Genomic DNA, 19,905 nt, shown 5'->3' with positions numbered 1-19,905 from the left:
GTAATGATGTTTTTGTAATGCTTTTCTAAATCAATGGCTTTCAAACTTTTTTATTGCAACCAACGGTTAGCCAAACATTTTACACCATGTCCTAATATGTGCAAACTTCATTTGTGCATGTGTGTGTAGATAGATAAATATGATCAAGTGTCAAAAACATCACATATGAGGCACTCTGATTTTTCTCTTCTATTCTTTCACTTTAAAAGATATTGATTTGCTCTCTTGTTAAATCATACTTTGAAAGTTGTCACTGCTCTGTATGTATGTTAAATTTCACAATAAAAATGTATTAAAAAAAGATGTTGGTCATGATTCACTAAATTGATATCATGACCTCCTAAACGAGCACAACCTACAGTTTAAAAAATACTGCTCTCAGCTTATTAATCGCTATTCTAGAAAATAGCTCAAAATGAATTTTATTTCCTAAAACTAGACAACTTGTGTTGAAAGGATCTACTCTTGAGGTGTTCTTTTGGAGTGTACCTGCCCCATTCTTGTCTCCAGGGTCCACAGGTCAGTGCAGATACAGCTGCATGAGAAAATCAGGATTGCATCTTCCTTCATTGTATCAGACACAAGCCCAAGATTCTAAACTTCTCTGCCCCACCCACACCCCAATAACACTCCTTAAAGTGTGTTCTTTATAAGAACTGGCTGGAAATTCATCCAGCATAGGCTATTGCAGCAGGTGATTTTCTGTAGAGACTCTCATGGGACTGAAAATGGCTTAGAATATGATGGAACAATAGGGGCAGGTTCATAAAATGAAATACTACGCAGGTATGAGAAAAGAAAGAGGTTTATTTGTGTGCTATGAACCAATACTCAAGGTATATTGTTAAATTTTTCAAAGTAAGTTAAGAATGGTGTATATACTGGACTTCCATGTGTTTGTAAAAGAGGGACATTAGTGTTTATCTGGGCATAGAATATTTCTGGAAAGTTCCACAAGATATTTTTAGTAAGAATCACCTGTAGATAAGAGAAATGGAAGACTGGGAGTCTGGGATAATGGAGATTTAATATTTTTGTATACCTTTTTACAGTGTTTGATGTTTTTATTTGATGTATATACATTTATTAACTTTTTAATAAAAAATAACTAGTTAATTTTTTAAACTGTGATGGGGGACTAAGCATTTAAAAACTCATTAGTAGGAAGGGTGTTTTCCTTGTGAACAAATCACATAAATAGATGTTTATTATAACACAGAAATTCATTATCTCTTTCATTTATATATGCTGTACAGTTTACAAAGAATTTCAGATCCATTATCTGACCTAGTGCTTATAACAATCCTTTGAAATAGGAAGAAAATGTACTATAAGCCTCATTTTATAAGTTAAAAAAAAAATCCTGAAGACTAAGGGAGTTAAAAACCAAGGACATATTTTAAGTAAAGTTTGGGGTCAGTTAAATGACTGCTATAGTAGAAACCTGAAATCTTATAGTATAATTAGCTTCCAAGTAGTTTATCAATAGCAGTATTTTTAACGCCTTCAGAAATATTCATTGAAATAGTGGTCTCTTAACTAAGAAACTCTTGCATAAAGGAGAAAGGAGGCAGAAGAAAAAAAAACCCTACTGCAAAATCTTTCTATAATGTATGCTTAACCTTTCTTAGAACATAAAGTGTCAACTACTGACCTGTTGAAAATTAACATCACAGAAGTTGCATTCATAACTTCACTACATACCTTCACTATTGTCTTTGAATTAGAGCAAATCTAAATAAACACATAAGTGGAAAAGGAGGGAAATTATAAATCATCATTACAAATATCCGAGGGTTTTATGGCTAAGGTAATTGTACCTCCCCATTTTCTGGGACAATTCCTCTTGCCCCATGTAATTATTCATAGCACCCATTTCACCCTCAAAAGTATATTGGTTTGGATGACAAATCCGCCCTATTAAATATCACTATTTTAATATACCTTTGAGATCCTTGTGGTCTAGGGCTTGGGTTTCATCCCTAACTAAGAATTAAACTCATTTATGTAAAAGCAGAATGATACATGCTCAGATTTTGGCTGCTTATATGACTCTCGAATAAGAGAGAGAAGATGATGTCTAAAGCATTATCTGCCAGCAACTGTTGACTTTATAAAAAGATTAGTAGCCAGAAGAGAGGCCCTGGGTCTGCTTTAGAAATTTTGGCATATTGGGGTTTTTAAGGGGAATGTACACACCATATTTTGTGTATTCAGTCATCTGTTGATGGACACTTGGGTTGCTTCCATCTTTTGACTATTGTGAATAATGCTGCTATGAAAATTGGTGTACAAATATCTGTATGAGTCCCTGTGTTCAATTCTTTGGGGTACATCCCTAAAAGTAGGATTGATGGGTCATATTGTAATTCTAGGTTCAACTTTTCAAGGAACTGCTAAACTGTTTTCCACAGTGGCTGCACCATTTTACACTTCCACCAACAATGTACAAGGATCTCTATTTCTCTACCTCCTTGCCAACACTTTTAATAGCCATACATGCAGTGGAATATTATTCAGTTGTAAAAAGAAATAAAGTTCTAGTACATGCTACAACAAGGTTGAATCTTGAAGACAGCATGTTGAGTGAAATAGCCAGACACAAAGGACAAATATTGCATGATTTCACTTACATGAAATGCCTAGAATAAGAAAATTCATAAAGATAAAAAGTAGATTACAGATAACCAGGGGCCAGAGTGAGGGGATAGGGGTGGTAGTTACCACTTTATGGGTACAGAGCATCTATTTGAGGTGATGAAAAATTTTCAGTAATAGATGGTGATGATGGTAGCACAGTGTTGTGAATGTAATTAATTTCACTGAATTGTACACTTGAAAGTGGTTAAAATGGGAAATTTTGAGTCATATATATATATGTTACTACAATTAAAAGTTTTTACAAGTGAGGGAGCGGCAGATTGTGAACCAAGTTTGACTTGGTCAGACTGATGTGAAAGACAAGTAACTGGCACTACTTAACAAAGTTCTAAACAGAGTCAACCTCAAGCTCAAAAAATGACCCGTCCCCCCAAGAGTCATTCCTTAATGTATTCATTCATCTATTAATATTTGGGGAATGGCTACTGTAAGCAAGACACTATTCTAAGCACTGCATCAGGTGTGTCACTAGTTTTAGGGTCTTTGTGCTAATGTTCCCATGGTTTGTGGGGAATGTAATACTATACATCAGATTTTGTTGTCTAAACCAGCCTCTGAATTTTTTTTGACTAGCACATTTAGAATTTCCATAATTTCTAATTATTCTGTTCTTTACAAAGATTATTACTAAGACCCAGAAAGGTTAAATAGTTGCTGAGGGTTGTTTTTTTGTTTGTTTGTTTGTTTTCATGATACAAGTATATTTCCTCCTTAGAGCAAGCAAATTAATCAGTAGCCAAGCTGGAATCGCCCTAACAGCTCTTTTACTCAGCAGTAAGCAGCAGATCATCTATCCAGAATGTATAATTAGTGGAGGATTAAGGCAATGCCACAGGTTGCTTGCTACCTTCCCTAAAGCAAGTGGCATTTCAATTGAAGTTATCATGTAGTAAAGGATTACGTGAGGTTTCCATGTGAAATATTAAAGAATATGTTAATTGTTCTTTCGTATTTAGATGTGTACCTTTAACAAAACGTATTCAGAATATGAATATTCCTTAGCATGCATGCACCAAATGTCTTGAATTAAGATTCTCTCTTTAAGGGAATTGGGACTTGGTTCCAAATCTGACAGTCTGGCTTTTTTCCCCTAGTTTTTTCTGAGAATGTTTACATATGTGTCTTCTGTTTATCTCTCCCCTTTCTTTACTTTCTTGAAAATCTCTATCTCCTATCAATTACTCATCAAACTTTGACAAAAGGATTCTTTGGGGTTTTTTTCTCTTATTCTAATTATCACTGGTCAAGTGATTACTTTCACTGCTTTCACTGTTACTGTCAATGTCACTATCATTTCCATTGTTCTGCCATTACCAGACTTACGTCACTATTGCCAGATGTACTGTCACTGCTTGTCACTGCCATCACTGCTGTCACTGCCATCACTGCTGTCACTGCTGTCACTATCACTGCTGTCACTGCTGTCACTGCTGTTGCTGGTGTCACTGTCACTGCTGTCACTGCTGTCACTGCTGTCACTGTCACTGCTATCACTGCTGTCACTGCTGTCGCTGGTGTCACTGTCACTGTCATCACTGCTATCACTACTGTCACTGCTGTCACTCTTGCTGCTATCACTGCTGTTGCTGCTGCTGTTGTCACTGCTATCACTGCTGTCCAACTTACTGTCACTACTGTCTGATTTACTGTCACTGTTATTGCTGCTGTCTGCGTTACCATCACTATCACTGCTGTCACTACTATCTGATTTGCTGTCACTGTCACTGCTGTCACTGCTCTCTGATTTGCTGTCACTGTCACTGCTGTCACTGCTGTCGCTGCTCTCTGATTTGCTGTCACTGTCACTGCTGTCACTGCTGTCGCTACTGTCTGATTTGTTGTCACTGTCACTGCTGTCACTGCTGTTGCTGCTCTCTGATTTGCTGTCACTGTCACTGCTGTCACTACTGTCTGACTTGCTGTCATTGTCACTGCTGTCACTGTTGTTCTCTGATTTGCTGTCACTGTCACTGTTGCTGCTCTCTGATTTGCTGTCACTGTCACTGCTGTCACTGCTGTCACTGTTCTCTGATTTGCTGTCACTGTCACTGGTCTCACTGCTCTCACTGCTCTCTGATTTGCTGTCACTGTCACTGCTGTCACTGCTCTCTGATTCACTGTCACTGTCACTGCTGTCACTGCTGTCACTGCTCTCTGATTTGCTGTCACTGTCACTACTGTCACTATTGTCTGATTTGCTGTCATTGTTGCTGCTGTCACTGTTGCTGCTCTCTGATTTGCTGTCACTGTCACTGCTGTCACTGTTGTCACTGCTCTCTGATTTGCTGTCACTGTCACTGCTTTCACTGCTGTCTGATTTGCTGTCACTGTCACTGCTCTCACTGCTCTCACTGCTGTCTGATTTGCTGTCACTATCACTGCTCTCACTGCTCTCACTGCTGTCTGATTTGCTGTCACTGTCACTGCTGTCACTGCTACTACTGCTGTCTGATTTGCCATCACTGCTGTCACTATTACCTAGACTAGTGTTGTTATTGTCACTTTTAGAATTGGCATTATCATTGCCATTAGGCTCATCATGGCTACTGGGGACATCTCCTTGCATGGATTCATCGTCAAATTCATAACTGTCATATCCATCACTATTACTGTCACTCCCAGTTTTGCTGTGTCCAACCTCACTTCCAGGTTCTGATTTCTGGCCAGGTCCATGCATGATGTCAGCCTCTCCTTGTGACTTGACATTTCCTTTCTCCATAAGCATTCCATGTTGTCCTTTGCTCTCTTTATCTTCGTCGATCTCCCCAGCTTCTTCAATTTCTATTCCCTATGGAGTGATGGAGAAAAGAATGATTAATTAGTGAATGTTAAGCTGCAAAACTGCATTGGTCTGAGGAAGACTGACTAGAGAAAGGAACCAGAGAAACATGAGTTCATACTGGAAACAGCTGTTTGTGAAAACGTGCTTTATTCAGCACTCGCAAGTACTCTTTTGTTTACATTCTAGAACACATCCACATTTCTACGCAGTAGGAACTTTTGTAAACAGTTACATTCTAGAAATCTAGAAATTCTTTTCTAGAATTGCAACCAAATTTTCAAAAATGCCTGATTTAAAAAACTGTTCTGTATCAGAATCTAGTAAGGACTCTAGTGTTCCCACTTCAATATTCAAGTATTTGGGGAACAAAGATACATGGATGTGTCCACAATTTATTTTTGTGGTACCACATAAAGGAAGGATGGGGAATGGAGGGATGGGATTTAAACTGCCACTGAAACAAATCAGCATCACAAACTAACCTTATGTTGGCTCTTCCCAATAGCACTTGGCTCTGATTCATCAGTAATTCCATTTTCCACACTTTCACTTCCTCTGTGGTTGGTATTTTGGATGTCCTCTATTCTTTGGCTGTCATTGTCTTTTGGAATACTGTCAGAATCCTCCTCACTCTTCGAGGTATTATCTCTGTCACTGTTATTAGGGGAATTTTCTTTGCCTTCAGGATCATTGTCTTCACCACTAGTTGAATTTTGACCTATGGTACCATCATTGCCATCTTCTTTACCATTACCATGATCATCCTGGCCCCCCCTGTTATTAATGCCCTCTTTCCCATTTCCTGTCTCTTCACCATCATCATCACCAGAGCCCTTGTCTTCATCCTCATCTGCTCCATTCCCACTAGGACTCCCATCAGAATCACCCAGGGCAGCATCTTGTCCATTGCCAGTTCCACTTCTCCCTGGGGTGGCCTCAGCCTCCTTATTCCTATTGCTCTCACCTTCCCTCTGAGATGATATTTCATTTGTATCACCCTCATTTCTACAAGAATTCCCATTTATTTCATCCACATGATCTGTACTGTTGTTTCCAGCTACTTCACTTTCATCTTCTTGGACGACAGTGGCGTTCTCACTCTGACTTGCATCTACAACATCCCCATTATTTGTATTCTCATCAACATTTTCATTAATATTGCTCACATTTGCTGCTCCAGCATTGTCAATGATGTTTATTTTTCCCCTGATGTCATTTATTGTCATGTTATCTTCTTTTCCATGTAGCCCATCGTGAGCATATGTTTCTGATTTTCCTGTGTCCCTATTCCCATTCTCAACATTCTCCAAGTCTTTTGCTAATGTGGAACATGTATAAGAACTCTTTCCTCCTCCTTCTGCACACTCAGAGTCATTCCCCTCTCCTTTGTAACCATCTTTGGTATACTGTTGCATTCCGCTTTCACTTTCATGCATGGAAGCTTCACCTTCTTTGTTGGTGTCATTGGTGTTTAATTCAACCTGAAAAAGAGAAAAATCAAAATAAATTATGGTTACCATCTTGAAATACAGCAAACAAATGATGAGTAGCATTTTTTTTTGTGACGTTAATGGACTGTAAAATGAGTTTAGAAATAGAAAATAAAAGCAAACACATTTTATATCCTATACCTGTGTTGGCACTTCCGATTTTGCTAGCAGATATGCATTCACAGATTTGTCCACGGTATGTGTCTCCAAGGGTTTGATTTGAGGAAACTGCCAAAGCAAAATTACTAGAAAATGAGATATTCTTATTTTTTGTCCACGCACACACACATACACACACACACACATTCTTCCCTTAACAAATCTCCCCCTCAAAAAGAAAAAAAAAGTAACACGAAGACCAGAGTATGATCTAATCAGGTAGAAAAGAGAAGTGGCTTGTTACAGTGCATATGTAAATTTAAACTAGGCATACAAATGTTTTTCACAATGATATTACCAATTTTATTGAAGTATTACCCAAATCGCTTATCTCAACTGTAAAAGGAAAATGGTCTTTTATAAGGACGAGGAGGTAAACCTTTGTTTTTTCTGTAAAACAAGCTTCTTGTAACAGCACAAGGCCCTGAGTATTATCCTGGCCCAAACCAATAAGAGAGTGGTAGGTAGGATCAGAGCCAGGACAGATGCAAAATCAAGAGATATGCTAGTTCTGTGTTCTCTAGGAGCACTTTTGAGGTAGTTGAGAAAATTCTTAACTATGCAAATAACAAAATGTTTGGTATTATGAAAATATACCAAAATGCTAGCCATAGAGCCTGGCTAATAAAATTACAAATAGTTCAATGTTTCTAATTTTTCATTATCTTTGCTTATCTGCATATTACAAATTTTCCATGGTGAGCATATCATTACTTTTATAAACAGATATAAATAATAACTATGAGGGCTATGTTGGAAAAAATCCTATTTTTTTCTTATTCTTTCTTGAAAACACCCTGAGCAATACTGGTTTTGTTGATATAATAATCTTTCTGACAAAATGTGAGCTTCAGCTGGAGGAATGGGAACATGAATTAGAGTGCATATGTGATTTTGTTGAGACCCCAAAGATATCTTGTAAACCCTTTGACGTAAATCTAAGTGTTTAAACTTAGCTTATCTGCCAAGTCTTATGGAAATTCTTTTCACGTTAGGTTAAAAAGAGAGCACAGTAAGGAGATTTTCTAAGGAAGGCATACTTACTGGAATAGCCCATGCTATTGCCCAAATGCAAGAACATATAATTATCTTCATTTTCTTTAGAAATATTAATCAATGGCTGTTTAAAAAAAGAGGATAGCACAAAATTACTTATAAAGCAAAAAAACTATAGTTACAGTAATAGATTATTTTGGTCTGTAAGCATTTGCCCTATTCCTGAGCAAGAAGTACATTTCCAACATAAAAATACATATTCCAACATGTCAAGACTCAGTTTTCCAGAACGTACCTGGAAGGGTTATGGAGACACACAGGGGTATTTTCAGACTTAGCACTGATGCAATGACTTGGACTTTTTCTACCTGTGCCAATGGAGGGAAATAGCCAGGTAGGTACAAAGGGCATAGCCATAAGTTTGTCCTTCCTTTGTTTCTGATGTTACTAATGTCTTTGTCTTCTAAATAGCCTTAATCAAGTATTAACTAATTCTGCTAAGATTTACTTAAAGGATGAGGCACTTGTAACTCTCCCCTCCCCTAATCCATGTAATTAGACTATACTATTGTCTACAAGGGAAAAAAATTACTACCATGGGGGCACATAGGCTAGTAGAAAGAACATGGACTTTGGATTCAGAGACCTGGGTTCAAATTCTACCTCTGCTACTTATTGGGTCAGCTAGAGAAATTTAAATAGCTTTATTAAGCCTTTCTTTCCTCCATTTGGGATGATAATAATGCCTGCAGGATTATCCCGGGGCTTAGCAGAAAAATCGTCTCTGGGAAACTTTCTTTGACTCCATTTCAAAGGATGTTTAATCTCTTTCTCCTTTCTATACCCAGCAGCCTCTGTGCACCTCTGTGGTAGCACAAGCATTGTTTTAAAATTGCCTGGTTACTTATATGCTCCCCTACTCTACTCAGGGCTGTCAAGGTTCAGGATAATGTCTTGATGATCATATCGTCTTTCAATGCATAGCCCAGAAAAAGACATTTTTATGAATTTTTGTTGAATAAATACTCATTAGTAAAAGTTGTGCCTAGCACAGCTCTGGGCACTTAGCAATCTCTTGATAAATGATAGCAATTATTATGTGAGACTCTAAAAATATGACTCTTAGTCTCTATTAGAGTTTAAATCCAGAAACAGTCAAATATATATCTTTGATACTTAGTATAGAGATTGCATAATCTCTGTGAATCAAAACCTAAATTCCTATTTACTTTTAATTGGATTTCTTGATGTAATGAAACCATTGCTGTAGAAACGAAGGAAGATTTTTCCTCCTATTTCATGAACTCTCACTGGATTTATAGGTTGTAAAGCTGAATATTATAAAATGGCCTTGACTAAATTTAATATTGATGGTGGGAATGTAAAAGCTCAAAGAATGTCAGTTGTTGTAAGAGTTATTGGCATCTCCTCACAGGACAGAGGTCACGGTTCCGGCGTTACTGGAAAAAAAAAGGACTTACTTTTGTAGCTGTTAAACAGAAAGCCAAGAATAGCTAGACCTCCTTCATGAATGCTATAGATTAAAATGAGGCTGAGGTGATCCCCCAGGCAAATATAACACAGAGCTCTGAGGAATAGATATTGAAGGACAGCTGTTTAGTAAGCAGGGGTTAGCTGTACTCTACAGTCCCAAACCTAATTATCACAGAGTCTGCAGAAGCCTAGTCTCCACTGTGATTTGGAAGAGTCATATTGACCTGGAAATGTACCAATAATGAGGACCAAGTTGTATACATCCCCTTTCTAAATTGCGATCCAGCCATCTGACCGGTTTAGCTTTCAGACCCACTCCAGAATAATTGCACAATGATGCTTGTCACTATTTGCAAAGGCAGGCAAATGGCTTGAAAGCCCATTATAGAAATGCCCTAAATTTTGTTAGTCTAGAAGCAGAAGCTCCAGAACTGTGTGAGCTCTCTTCAGATTATCATTGTCACAAAGAAGACAATCGTACAAATGAGATCTAGCAATTACCAAGTTAATATGGACAAGCAAATAATAAAACCATGAAAAGCAAAGCCTAATTAAAGTCCTGTTTGAAAGCTCAAAGTGGATTTTTAAAAGCTGATTTATCTAGTTTTTATCTAAACTTATCAAAGCAACTAAATAACTATCAAATTTCAACCTCAGTTTCCTAACATTTTAGTAACATGTCTTTTTCCCCCCAAATCTATCATGATATCATAAAAGGAAAAAGGAATGTGGCAGAAGTCAGAATCTCTAGATCTCCTAAATAGAAATGTTTTAATCTACCTTTTAAAATTCTGAGGTCAAATGGCAAAAAAAAAAAAAAAAAAAAAGAAAAATTAATTATCTAGGCGAAAAGTTATTTTTCAGGGGCCAAAAAGTTAAACATAAACTGGGATTCATTCATTAACAAACAGTGGAAGGCCTACTATAGGCCAGATAATGTGCCCTGGAAACAAACAAACCTGCCCTCATGGAGCTTATAACTATGTGGATTGGCCAGACTGAAATGTAACATAATGTGTTAAATGAGATTCCCAAATCCATGTTTATTTTTAATGAGCCAATATTTAAATGTTATTGTTGTTACTATTTTAAACAGGAAGAAATATTTTCTTTCCTTTTTCATTAATCCCATCACAGATTATAAAGCTGAGGCTAAAAAAGCTTGGCTCTGATTAGATTTAAGATTCTTAAAAATGGATTTTCTGGATAAAATGACAGTCATGGAGCTTTAGTGAATTATGCATAAAATATTCTAATCACATATTTTGTTGTTCATATTTTAGATTTAAAATATTTGCTTCATCTTATTTGTACTTTTTCTATATAGCCAACTGATATTTTAACACACTGGCTGTGGAAAAAAAATCTTCTTCTTTAGTAGTACAATTTTTTGCTAGATGGCATTAGCATCCCTTAACACATCATTTTCCATTATCTTCTAATACTTCTGATTTGATGAGTCAAATGGAAAGAAAAGATCTAATCATAAATGGTTATTCACTTCTTAAAACCAAGTTGGCTTCTTCTCTAAAACTGAAATTTCTTTCCAGAGGAATCAGTTGGATCTGAGTAAATCAGTTGGTTCTTACCTTGAAAGCCGTCAAGACAACTTTGAAAGTCCAGAATTTCTTATCTTTCTCTTTGAAGACAGAATGGCACACTATCCTGGACTTTTGCATGACAATTTTCTACCTACCGAAATTTAAACTCAGTTTGATAATTTTCTCAACCAATCACTGTTTAGGATCCCTGATATGGGGTTGTAAAGTGTCACCATGTCTATGAGGCCCATAGTAACTTCCTCCACTTCCTTCGCTTGCTGATATGTATTTGTTCAGTGAACTATTTGGTTCCAAAGAGACTAGACTTACTTTCACTTAATTAAAAAGCTCCTGGGGGGCTATTTTTCATCTTAAGTATAGAGAATAGGTATAACAAACCTGAAAAGAGCCACTTAAACTCTGTCACCCTGACATTTCTTCTCTTGCTAAGGTTGGCAATCTAAGAAAACTCTAGGTTTCTTTAGTAAATATGACTACCTTTTTAAGACCCCTATCATTCTTGAGGTAGATATTAAAGTTTCTCTTCTATAATTCAAGAAATGGTCCACATACAACTGCTTTGGCTTTGCCAGAGGGGTCTTTAACATTCTATAAACAGAAGCACCCACGAAACCTCTCTGATGTAAATAAACAGTGATATAAAGTTTGAAAATGCATTAATTTAGTATGCAAACTAAATATTTTAAATAGCTATTTAAAATATCAAAACTTATGAAAGTGTAAGAGTAGCTAGATGTGCACAAGTATGCGCAGACAATAAATTTAGCTCTCAATTATCTGTGTCAGTTGTGGAGTACAATAATAGCAGGAAATACTGTAAAGAAAAACAAACTGTCTTTAGCAGGAAGTTTTGGTACCTGAACTCACCATTTTCCTGAACCTTGGCTATATGCTACAATATGGTTAATTCCTAAACCATTTCTTTAATCTGTGAGTTCAAAAGCCTGACAACTCATGTCTCCCCATGTACTTTCATGAATTTTTAGAAATCTTTTTAATATTATAATATTGAAGGGTATGAACCATGTAAGGCAAGCTAATACTATACTATTAGCCAACAGTGGTATCTCCAGAACTTATATATGAACTTATACATAAATACACGTTCATATATTGTAGGGAAAGCAATATGGTTGAAAGGGACTGAAGGGAATGGAAAGTGGATTTGCCTCAAAGCTGTGATTTCATAGCAAGAACTTTGGTTTTATTTAGACAGCATGTTTATTTCGATGGCATAAATGGCCTAATCAAATTCTAAGAAGATACAAATCACTTCTGGGAGCAATCACTACACACACACAAGCACACATCAGTGAAGACTAGGTCATTGAGTCCACTTTCCTTTTCCTTTAATTTGAATTAACATGAGTTATAGTCAGAGATTTCAATAAGCCTCTCAATAATTGACTTATTAGGCAGAAAATCATTACAGATATGGAAGATACATACAGAAATATAAACCAACTTCACCTCATTGACATTTACAAAACACTTCATCCAAAACAGCAGAATAAACATTCTTTTTAAATATATATGGAACATTTACCAAGGTAGACCATATTCTAGGCCATAAAACAAATCTCAATAAATTTGAAAGGATTTGAGTCATATAAAATATATTTACTGACCACAGTAGAATTAAATTAGAAGTCAATGGCAGAAAGATCTCTGGAAAATTCCAAATATTTGGAAACTAAATGTTGCACTTCTAAATAACCAACGAGTGAAAGGAGAAACCAAATAAAAAATTCAATGTACATTGAATTGAGTGAAAATAAAAACACAAAATATCAAAATTTGGGGGATGCCACAAAAGCCGTCCTTAGGGGAAAATTTATAGTACTAAATATCTATAACAGGATAGAAAAGAGCCTCAAACAATAACCTCAGCTTCCACCTTAAACAATTAGAAGAGAAGGGAAAGTTAGTTTTGAAGAATGGGAGAAAGAAAATAATAAAGAAATCAATGAAAAAAACAGAAAAGCAATAGAGGAAATCAATGAAAACAAAACATGATTTTTTGAAAAGCTCAATAAAATTTATAAGACTCTAGCCAGATTGATAACGGAAATAAGAGAGAAGACACAAATAATCAGTACAAGCATACCTCATTTTATTGTGCTTCACTTTATTGTGCTTCACAGATAATGCCTTCTTTTCATCATATTGCAGGTTTGTAGCACCATTACATTGAACAAGTCTATCAACACCATTTTTCCAAAAGCATATGCTCACTTCCTGTCTCTGTTACATTTTTGTAATTCTCACAATACTTCAATCTTTTTCATTATTATTATAACTATTATGGTGATCTGTGATCTGTAATCTTTGATGTTACCATTGTAATTGTTTTGTGGTGCCAAGAACCATGCCCACATAAGATAGTGAACTTAATCTATACATGCTGTGTGTGTTCTCACTGCTCCACCAATCTGCCATCCCTCCATCTCTCTCTCCCTCTCCTTGGGCTTCCCTGTTCCCTGCGAAACAACGATATTGAAATTAAGCCAGTTAATAACCCCACCATGGCCTCTAAGTGTTCAAGAGAAAGGAAGAGTTGCACTTTAAATCAAAAGCTAGAAATGATTAAGGTTAGTGAAGAAGGCATGTCAAAAGCCCAGCTAGACCAAAAGCCAGGTCTCTTGCACCAAACAGTTAGCCAAATTGTGAAAGCATAGGAAATTAAAAGTGCTACTCCAGTGAACACACAAATAACATCCCCTTTAGCCAAATCATAATCCAAAGCAAGGCCCTCTCTTTAATTCTATGAAGGCTAAGAGAGGCGAGGAAGCTGCAGAAGAAAAGTTTGAAACTAGTTCATGAGGTTTAAGAAAAGACGCCATCTCCATAACACAAAAGTGCAAGGTAAAAAAGCAAGTGCTAGTGTAGAAGCTGCAGCAAGTTATCCAGAAGATCTAACTAGATCATTGATGAAGGTGACCACAATAAACAACAGATTTGTGGGTGAGACATTTCATTGGATTATTTCCATGGAGATATTGCCCCACCCATTCAGAGTGGGTCTTTATTAGATCACTGGAGTACTTTAAAAAGAGCCACACAGGCCCAGACACTGTTGCAGTTTACAGAGATATTCTGAAGACAGCCACTCAAAGCAGACTTATGCTAGCCCAGAGTTTGATCTGGAGAAGCTAAGAGAGGACAAAACACTCCAAAAGCAACATTTTGGAGAACGCCATTTTGAAACACAAACTGGGAGCAAGCAGACACCAGCCATGTGGCTTCCCAGCTAACAGAGGTTTTCCAGATGCCCTACTGTTGATGTCTTACCTTGGACATTTTCATGGTCATAAGACTGTAACTTTGTAACAAAATAACCCCCCCCCATATAAAAGCCAATTCATTTCTGGTATTTTGCAAAATGGCAGCATTAGCAAATGGGAACAGACAATAAGGGAGCACTGTGAACAAATAAATTGATTTAGACAAAATGGACATGGACAGTTCCTTCAAACCACCAATGCTCATTCAAGAAGAAATAACCCTATATCCATGAAATAAATTCAGAGTTGCAAACCTATTCACAAAGAAAACTTCAAGCCCAGAAGTCTTGGCTGGTAATTTCTACTAAACATTTAATGAAGATTTATGAGGCCAACTTTACCCTGATATAAAAGCAAACAAAGACATTACAAAGCAGGATTGGCTGGTTTATCCTTAGAAAATTAAACAATGTAATTCACCATATTAACAAAGTAAAAAAGAAAAACCAAAAGATCTCAATAAACTCAGAAAAAGCATTTGACAAAATCCAGATGAAAGCATCTGTCTTTAGAATGACTTTTCATAGGCAAATTTTCTTAACAACTTTATTTGTTATAGTCAAAAAGTGAAAACAACCCAAATGTTCATTGACGGGTAGATGGATAAACTAACTCTAGTATAGACTACAATGGAATACTGCTCAGCATTTAAAAAGGAATGAACTACTGAAACACACTGTCAGTCAGAAAGGGAGACACCTAAAGAGATGTCAGCCTACCCCAACACAGGTGTCAGGGTCCTCACCAGAGGCACAACTCACACAGCACTGGATGGAATGTTTTACTCACATAGAAAAGAGACAGAGCAAGGTCAGCTTCACTAGCAGGCATCTGTCCCCCATTGCCAGTGGGTCTCAAACTGTGGTTGACAGAGGGAGATGTTCTAGGTGCAGCACCGCCTCTTGTGTTTGTGTGCCATAGTGGAGGAACCTCACTCTTTCTCCACCAGGGACAAACATACCACCAGGGTGTGAGCTGAATGTCATAAAACATGCTCACTAGAGTCAGACTGTCTCCAGTGTGTATTTACATATGCTCTGGGTTAAGGAAAGGAATGTACCGGCAGTCCCCTTATCTACGAGGAGATTGTGTTTTATCCCGCCAGGGCTACACCCTTGGTCCTGAGTATAGGATATATTTGCAGGTCTCAGGGAAAGGTGGCAGGCCACGCTAAAACTGTCCCCTACCACACACACACTACAACATAGATGAATCTCAAAATAATTATGCTTAGTAAAAGATAACAGACAACAAAGGATACCTACTGTATAATTCCATTTATTTAAAATACTAAAAAATGCAAGCTGTATTTGACTGTATTAATTATATCTGCAAAATCTCTTTTGCCATGTAATATTACATAATCACAAGCATGAGATAGCATCATATCTATGCAGGTTTCAGCAACACTCAAAATGGAGGAAAAGAGAGTCATTGGCTGTCTTAGAATTCTGCCTATCATAGACCACCCTCTGACCCTACTTCCATCCCACATGCAAAATACATTCACCCTCTCCCAAGATCCTCATTAAAATATCAGTACAATTCCAAAATCTCACCTAAATTTCCTCCTCTTAATCATCTAAATCATACGTAGATGAGGTTCCTGGCATAAACTATTAAGTACATCTGAGGCACAATTCCTCTCCATCTGTGGACCTGTGACATTAAAGAGACAAGTTTCACTCCCAAAATAAAATGGTAGAATAGACATAGGCTGAGTTATAGACATTCTGATTTTAAACAGGGGAAAGAGAAAATAAAAAGAAATCATCAGAGCCCCAGCTGGTGACACTGAAGTTAGTCACCTCAGAGGAGGTGTCAGACGTTGGGTGACAGCCCTTTGGCTGACCCTAGTAACACCTCATGGTGAGGTGGAGATCAAGGACTTCCAGTACGACAATGAGGACTCAGAGATGTATTTCTACCCCTGCCCATGTGGGAATAATTTTTCCATCACCAAGGCAGATTTGGAGAATGAAGAAGACATGATAACATGTCCTAGCTGCTCTCTCATTATAAAAGTGATTTATGACAAAGATCAGGTTATGTGTGGAGAAACAATCCCAGCACATTCCACCAACAAAGAATTAGTTAAATGCTGAAGAAGGCTTTAAGAATCCAAATCTAGAACAGTTGAGAATGAGCCAAGTTGGAAAAAAGTTGCTGAAATCAAAATATCCCAGCAGAAAAGAAGCATAAACAGCCCTAGCAATCAATGGTCGGTGATAAACTGCAATAGTCGGAATGACTAAATATGTTTGTGAATTACAAATCAACCATCAGAATTCAATCCAATGTTAAAAAAAGTAAAATCAGGGTCATTTTAGATATGACTAGAGTTCTGTGTGACAAATGTGCCTTATTTAGCCTAACAGACATTTCTGGAGCCCTTCTAAGAACCGATTTGTAGTCCAGGCTCTGCCTTTCATTAGCTTTTGTAATCTTGACAATGCCAGTGAATTCCTTATCTGTACAATTAGATGATTGGATCAGATGATTTCTGAACTGTCAGTTCTATAATGTCAGGTTTGGTAGCTTGCAGGAACTGAAATGGTGTCTGAAACCTTTATAAACTCAAACTATCTAAATTATGAATTACAGAGAAAGAGACTCTATTCTTCAAAAACTTGATGTTACCATACTTTTGAATTTGAAAATTATAAAGACAGCTGTTAAAATGGTTCTAAATACACTTTAGTGTACACCTCCAGAAAGAAATATTTTCCTTGTGTTCCAGTTTGCTAATGCTGCAGAATGCGAAACACCAGAGATGGATAGGCTTTTATAAAACGGGGGTTTATTTCACTACACAGTTACAGTCTTAAGGCCACAAAGCATCCAAGGTAACACCTCAGCAATCGGGTACCTTCACCAGAGGATGGCCAATGGCGTCCGGAAAACCTCTGTTAGCTAGGAAGGCAGCTGGCCTCTGCTCCAAAGCTCCGGCCTCAAAACGGCTTTCTCCCAGGACGTTCCTCTCTAGCAAGCTTGCTCCTCTTCAAAACATCACTCCCAGCTGCACTCAGTGAGTTCCCTCTCTCTGAGTCAGCTCCTTTATATAGCTCCACTGATAAAGGCCCACCCTGAATGGGCGGGGCCACGCCTCCATGGGAACATCTCATCAGAACCATCGCCCACAGCTGGGTGGGGCACATTCCAAGCAAATCCAACCAACACCAAAACGTCTGTCCCACAAGACCACAAAGATAATGGCATTTGGGGGACACAATAAACTCAAACCGGCACACCTTGGAAAGCACCTCAAATTTTTTAATAACTATACATATTAATTTCTTACCTAGATAAACTATTGGTATGCTAAATAAAGTCAGATAATTAAAAAAAAAGAAAAAGAAATCATCAGCCCAAAGTAGTTTTGAAATCCAGTTTGGGTGGCTGCTATCAAAATTCTTTCATTAAATCTCAAAGCAAAGGTGTAATACCCGTTGGTTCTTAGCTCCACACCCTCTGGGTCCTTAGTTCTGCCTTCTGGGGACTCCACCTGTTTTTCATCCTTCCTTTTTCATGAAAGGTCACATGGGTTTACAGCAGAATAGTTTTATCAACCTACTCTCTGCCAATAAAATTTGGGGGACTTGTTATATGTTCAAATCCTACTCCTGAGCCCATGAATGTCACCCTACTTGGAATAGATCTTTGAAAATGTTATTAGTTAATATAAGGCCAAACTGGATTAGGGTGAGCCCTAATTCAATATGATTGGTGACCTTGTAAGAGGAAATTGGACACAGAGAGAAAACTGCCATGCAATGGAGGCAGAGACTGTGTACATCACAAGTCAAAGAACACCATGGATTGCCGGCAAACACTGCCAGAGCTCTATTTTCAGAGGAAGCATGGCCCTGCTATCAACTTGGTTTCAGACTTCTAGCCTCCAGCACTGGGGGACAATAAATTTCTATTGTTTTAAGGCACCCCATTTGTGGTACTTTGTTACAGCATCACTAGGAAAGTAAGACAGATTTCTATGGCCTCTTTTCATTTCCCTCTCTCTCCTCCTCCTCCTCCTCTATCCCTTTTAGTCCCAGATGGCAGTTGCTGATATAAACTTTTCAAGAAACTGTGGCCCTTCCATAGATTTCACAGGTTTCACTCCTTGTTCTAGTTTGCTAGGCTGCCAAAAGCAGATACTATAAAATAGGTTGGCTTTTAGTAATGGGAATTTATTAGCTCACAAGCTTACAGTTCTGAGGTTGTGAAAATGTCCAAATCAAGGCATCAAGACAATACCTTCTTCCTGAAGCCCAGTTGCCTGGACTCCTCTATCACATGGCAAGACACGTGGCAGTGTCTTCTGGTCTCTCCTTTCTCTTCTGGGTTTTGTTGCTTTCAGCCTCTAGCTTCCATGGCTTTCTCTTTGTCTGAATTTCATTCTCTTATAAAGGACTCCAGTAAGAGGATTAAGACCCACCCTGAAAAAAGGTGGGTCATATCTTAAGTTAAGATCCTACTCACCAAAAGATCCTACTTATAATGGGTCTACACCCATTTTAACTTGAAGAAGTACTTTTCTGGTGTATATCCAGCTTCAAACTATCACAATGCGTTAGACAAAGTCATGTCCACAGATCTTTCCAGATAATCCCTTCTCTACCTTTGGCTTGTGCTAAGATACCTGAGGAAAATGCCCTTAAATTGCCTAGATGCCCTTTGGTTTAATTGAAAAGATCTGTGAGGCAACCTTTAATCTCTTGTGAGTTACTCCTCTGACATTTTGATCTTTCCCAGGTTTCAGCAGAATTGTAGAATCACACTCCCAGTCGTTTCTCTAGATCTAGCTTTCTTGACAATGAATCTCTTAATTTTAGCATCTTTTGCTGTCTAGAGAGGCAGAGAATTTTCAACATCATCAGGTCCTGGTTCCTTTTTGTTTAAAAGTTCTCCCCTCTATTCCTCTCACACTTTACTATGAGCAGCAAGGAAAAAAAAAAAAAAAAAAGAAAACACAGACGTCTTCAACACTTTGTTTTGAAATCTCCTTAGTCAAACATTCAATTTCATTGCTTCCAAGTTCTGCTTTCCACATAACTGCAGAGCGCAATTCTAAGCTTTCTGCCACTACATAGCAATGAACGTTATTCCTGTAGATTCCAATAACATGTTTCTCACTTCCTTCTGAGAACTCACAGGGAGCATTAACATCTATATTTCTAACAGTCTATTCAAAGCAATCCAGACTTTCTCTATCATATTCTTCAATATTCTTCCAGCCTTCACCTACTGCTTGATTCCAGAGTTGCTCCCACATATTAGGTATTTCTTATGATGGCACCCCACTTCCATGTAACAAAATCTGTATTAGCATTTTCTATTGTTGCCTAAAAAGTTGCCAAGCATACTCAACTTTTAGAGAACTCTTATGATTGGGTTAGACTCACCAGATAATCACTTTATCTTAAGGTCAACTTATTAGTAATCTTAATTACACCCACCAAATCCATTTTTCTATGTAA

The 19,905-nt window shown here is 37.5% G+C and overlaps 2 protein-coding genes across 2 annotated transcripts; one reads left to right on the top strand and one right to left on the bottom strand.

The window, feature by feature from the left end:
* Window positions 1-753: 753 nt before the first annotated feature.
* On the bottom strand, window positions 754-15,382 carry LOC119528713 (dentin sialophosphoprotein). The gene is made up of 5 exons (XM_037828996.1): window positions 15,218-15,382; window positions 8,137-8,212; window positions 7,075-7,161; window positions 5,926-6,924; window positions 754-5,449 (listed from the first exon to the last, which is right to left on the bottom strand). Exons 2-5 carry the CDS (start codon window positions 8,185-8,187, stop codon window positions 4,007-4,009), a joined length of 2,580 nt encoding a protein of 859 aa, XP_037684924.1. The 5' UTR covers window positions 8,188-8,212; window positions 15,218-15,382; the 3' UTR covers window positions 754-4,006.
* Window positions 15,136-16,533, top strand: LOC119530352 (DPH3 homolog). The gene is made up of 2 exons (XM_037831453.1): window positions 15,136-15,238; window positions 16,286-16,533. Exons 1-2 carry the CDS (start codon window positions 15,136-15,138, stop codon window positions 16,531-16,533), a joined length of 351 nt encoding a protein of 116 aa, XP_037687381.1.
* The last annotated feature ends 3,372 nt before the right edge of the window (window positions 16,534-19,905 follow it).

The sequence above is a fragment of the Choloepus didactylus genome, chromosome 3 (assembly GCF_015220235.1).
Source record: "Choloepus didactylus isolate mChoDid1 chromosome 3, mChoDid1.pri, whole genome shotgun sequence".
Classification (NCBI taxonomy): Eukaryota; Metazoa; Chordata; class Mammalia; order Pilosa; family Megalonychidae; genus Choloepus; species Choloepus didactylus.
The sequence above is the reverse complement of the archived record's forward strand: the minus strand, read 5'-3'. Positions and strand labels throughout refer to the sequence as shown.

What these genes read in the sequence shown, in the direction of transcription:
- LOC119528713 (XM_037828996.1), bottom strand. Translation starts at nt 8,187, where the DNA reads ATGAAGATAATTATATGTTCTTGCATTTGGGCAATAGCATGGGCTATT. An exon ending in CAATAGCATGGGCTATTCCA is followed by an intron (nt 7,162 to 8,136) that starts GTAAGTATGCCT and finishes TTGCTTTGGCAG; the next exon opens with TTTCCTCAAATCAAACCCTT. An exon ending in AATCGGAAGTGCCAACACAG is followed by an intron (nt 6,925 to 7,074) that starts GTATAGGATATA and finishes TCTCTTTTTCAG; the next exon opens with GTTGAATTAAACACCAATGA.
- LOC119530352 (XM_037831453.1), top strand. Translation starts at nt 15,136, where the DNA reads ATGTCAGCCTACCCCAACACAGGTGTCAGGGTCCTCACCAGAGGCACA. An exon ending in TAGAAAAGAGACAGAGCAAG is followed by an intron (nt 15,239 to 16,285) that starts GTCAGCTTCACT and finishes GGCTGACCCTAG; the next exon opens with TAACACCTCATGGTGAGGTG.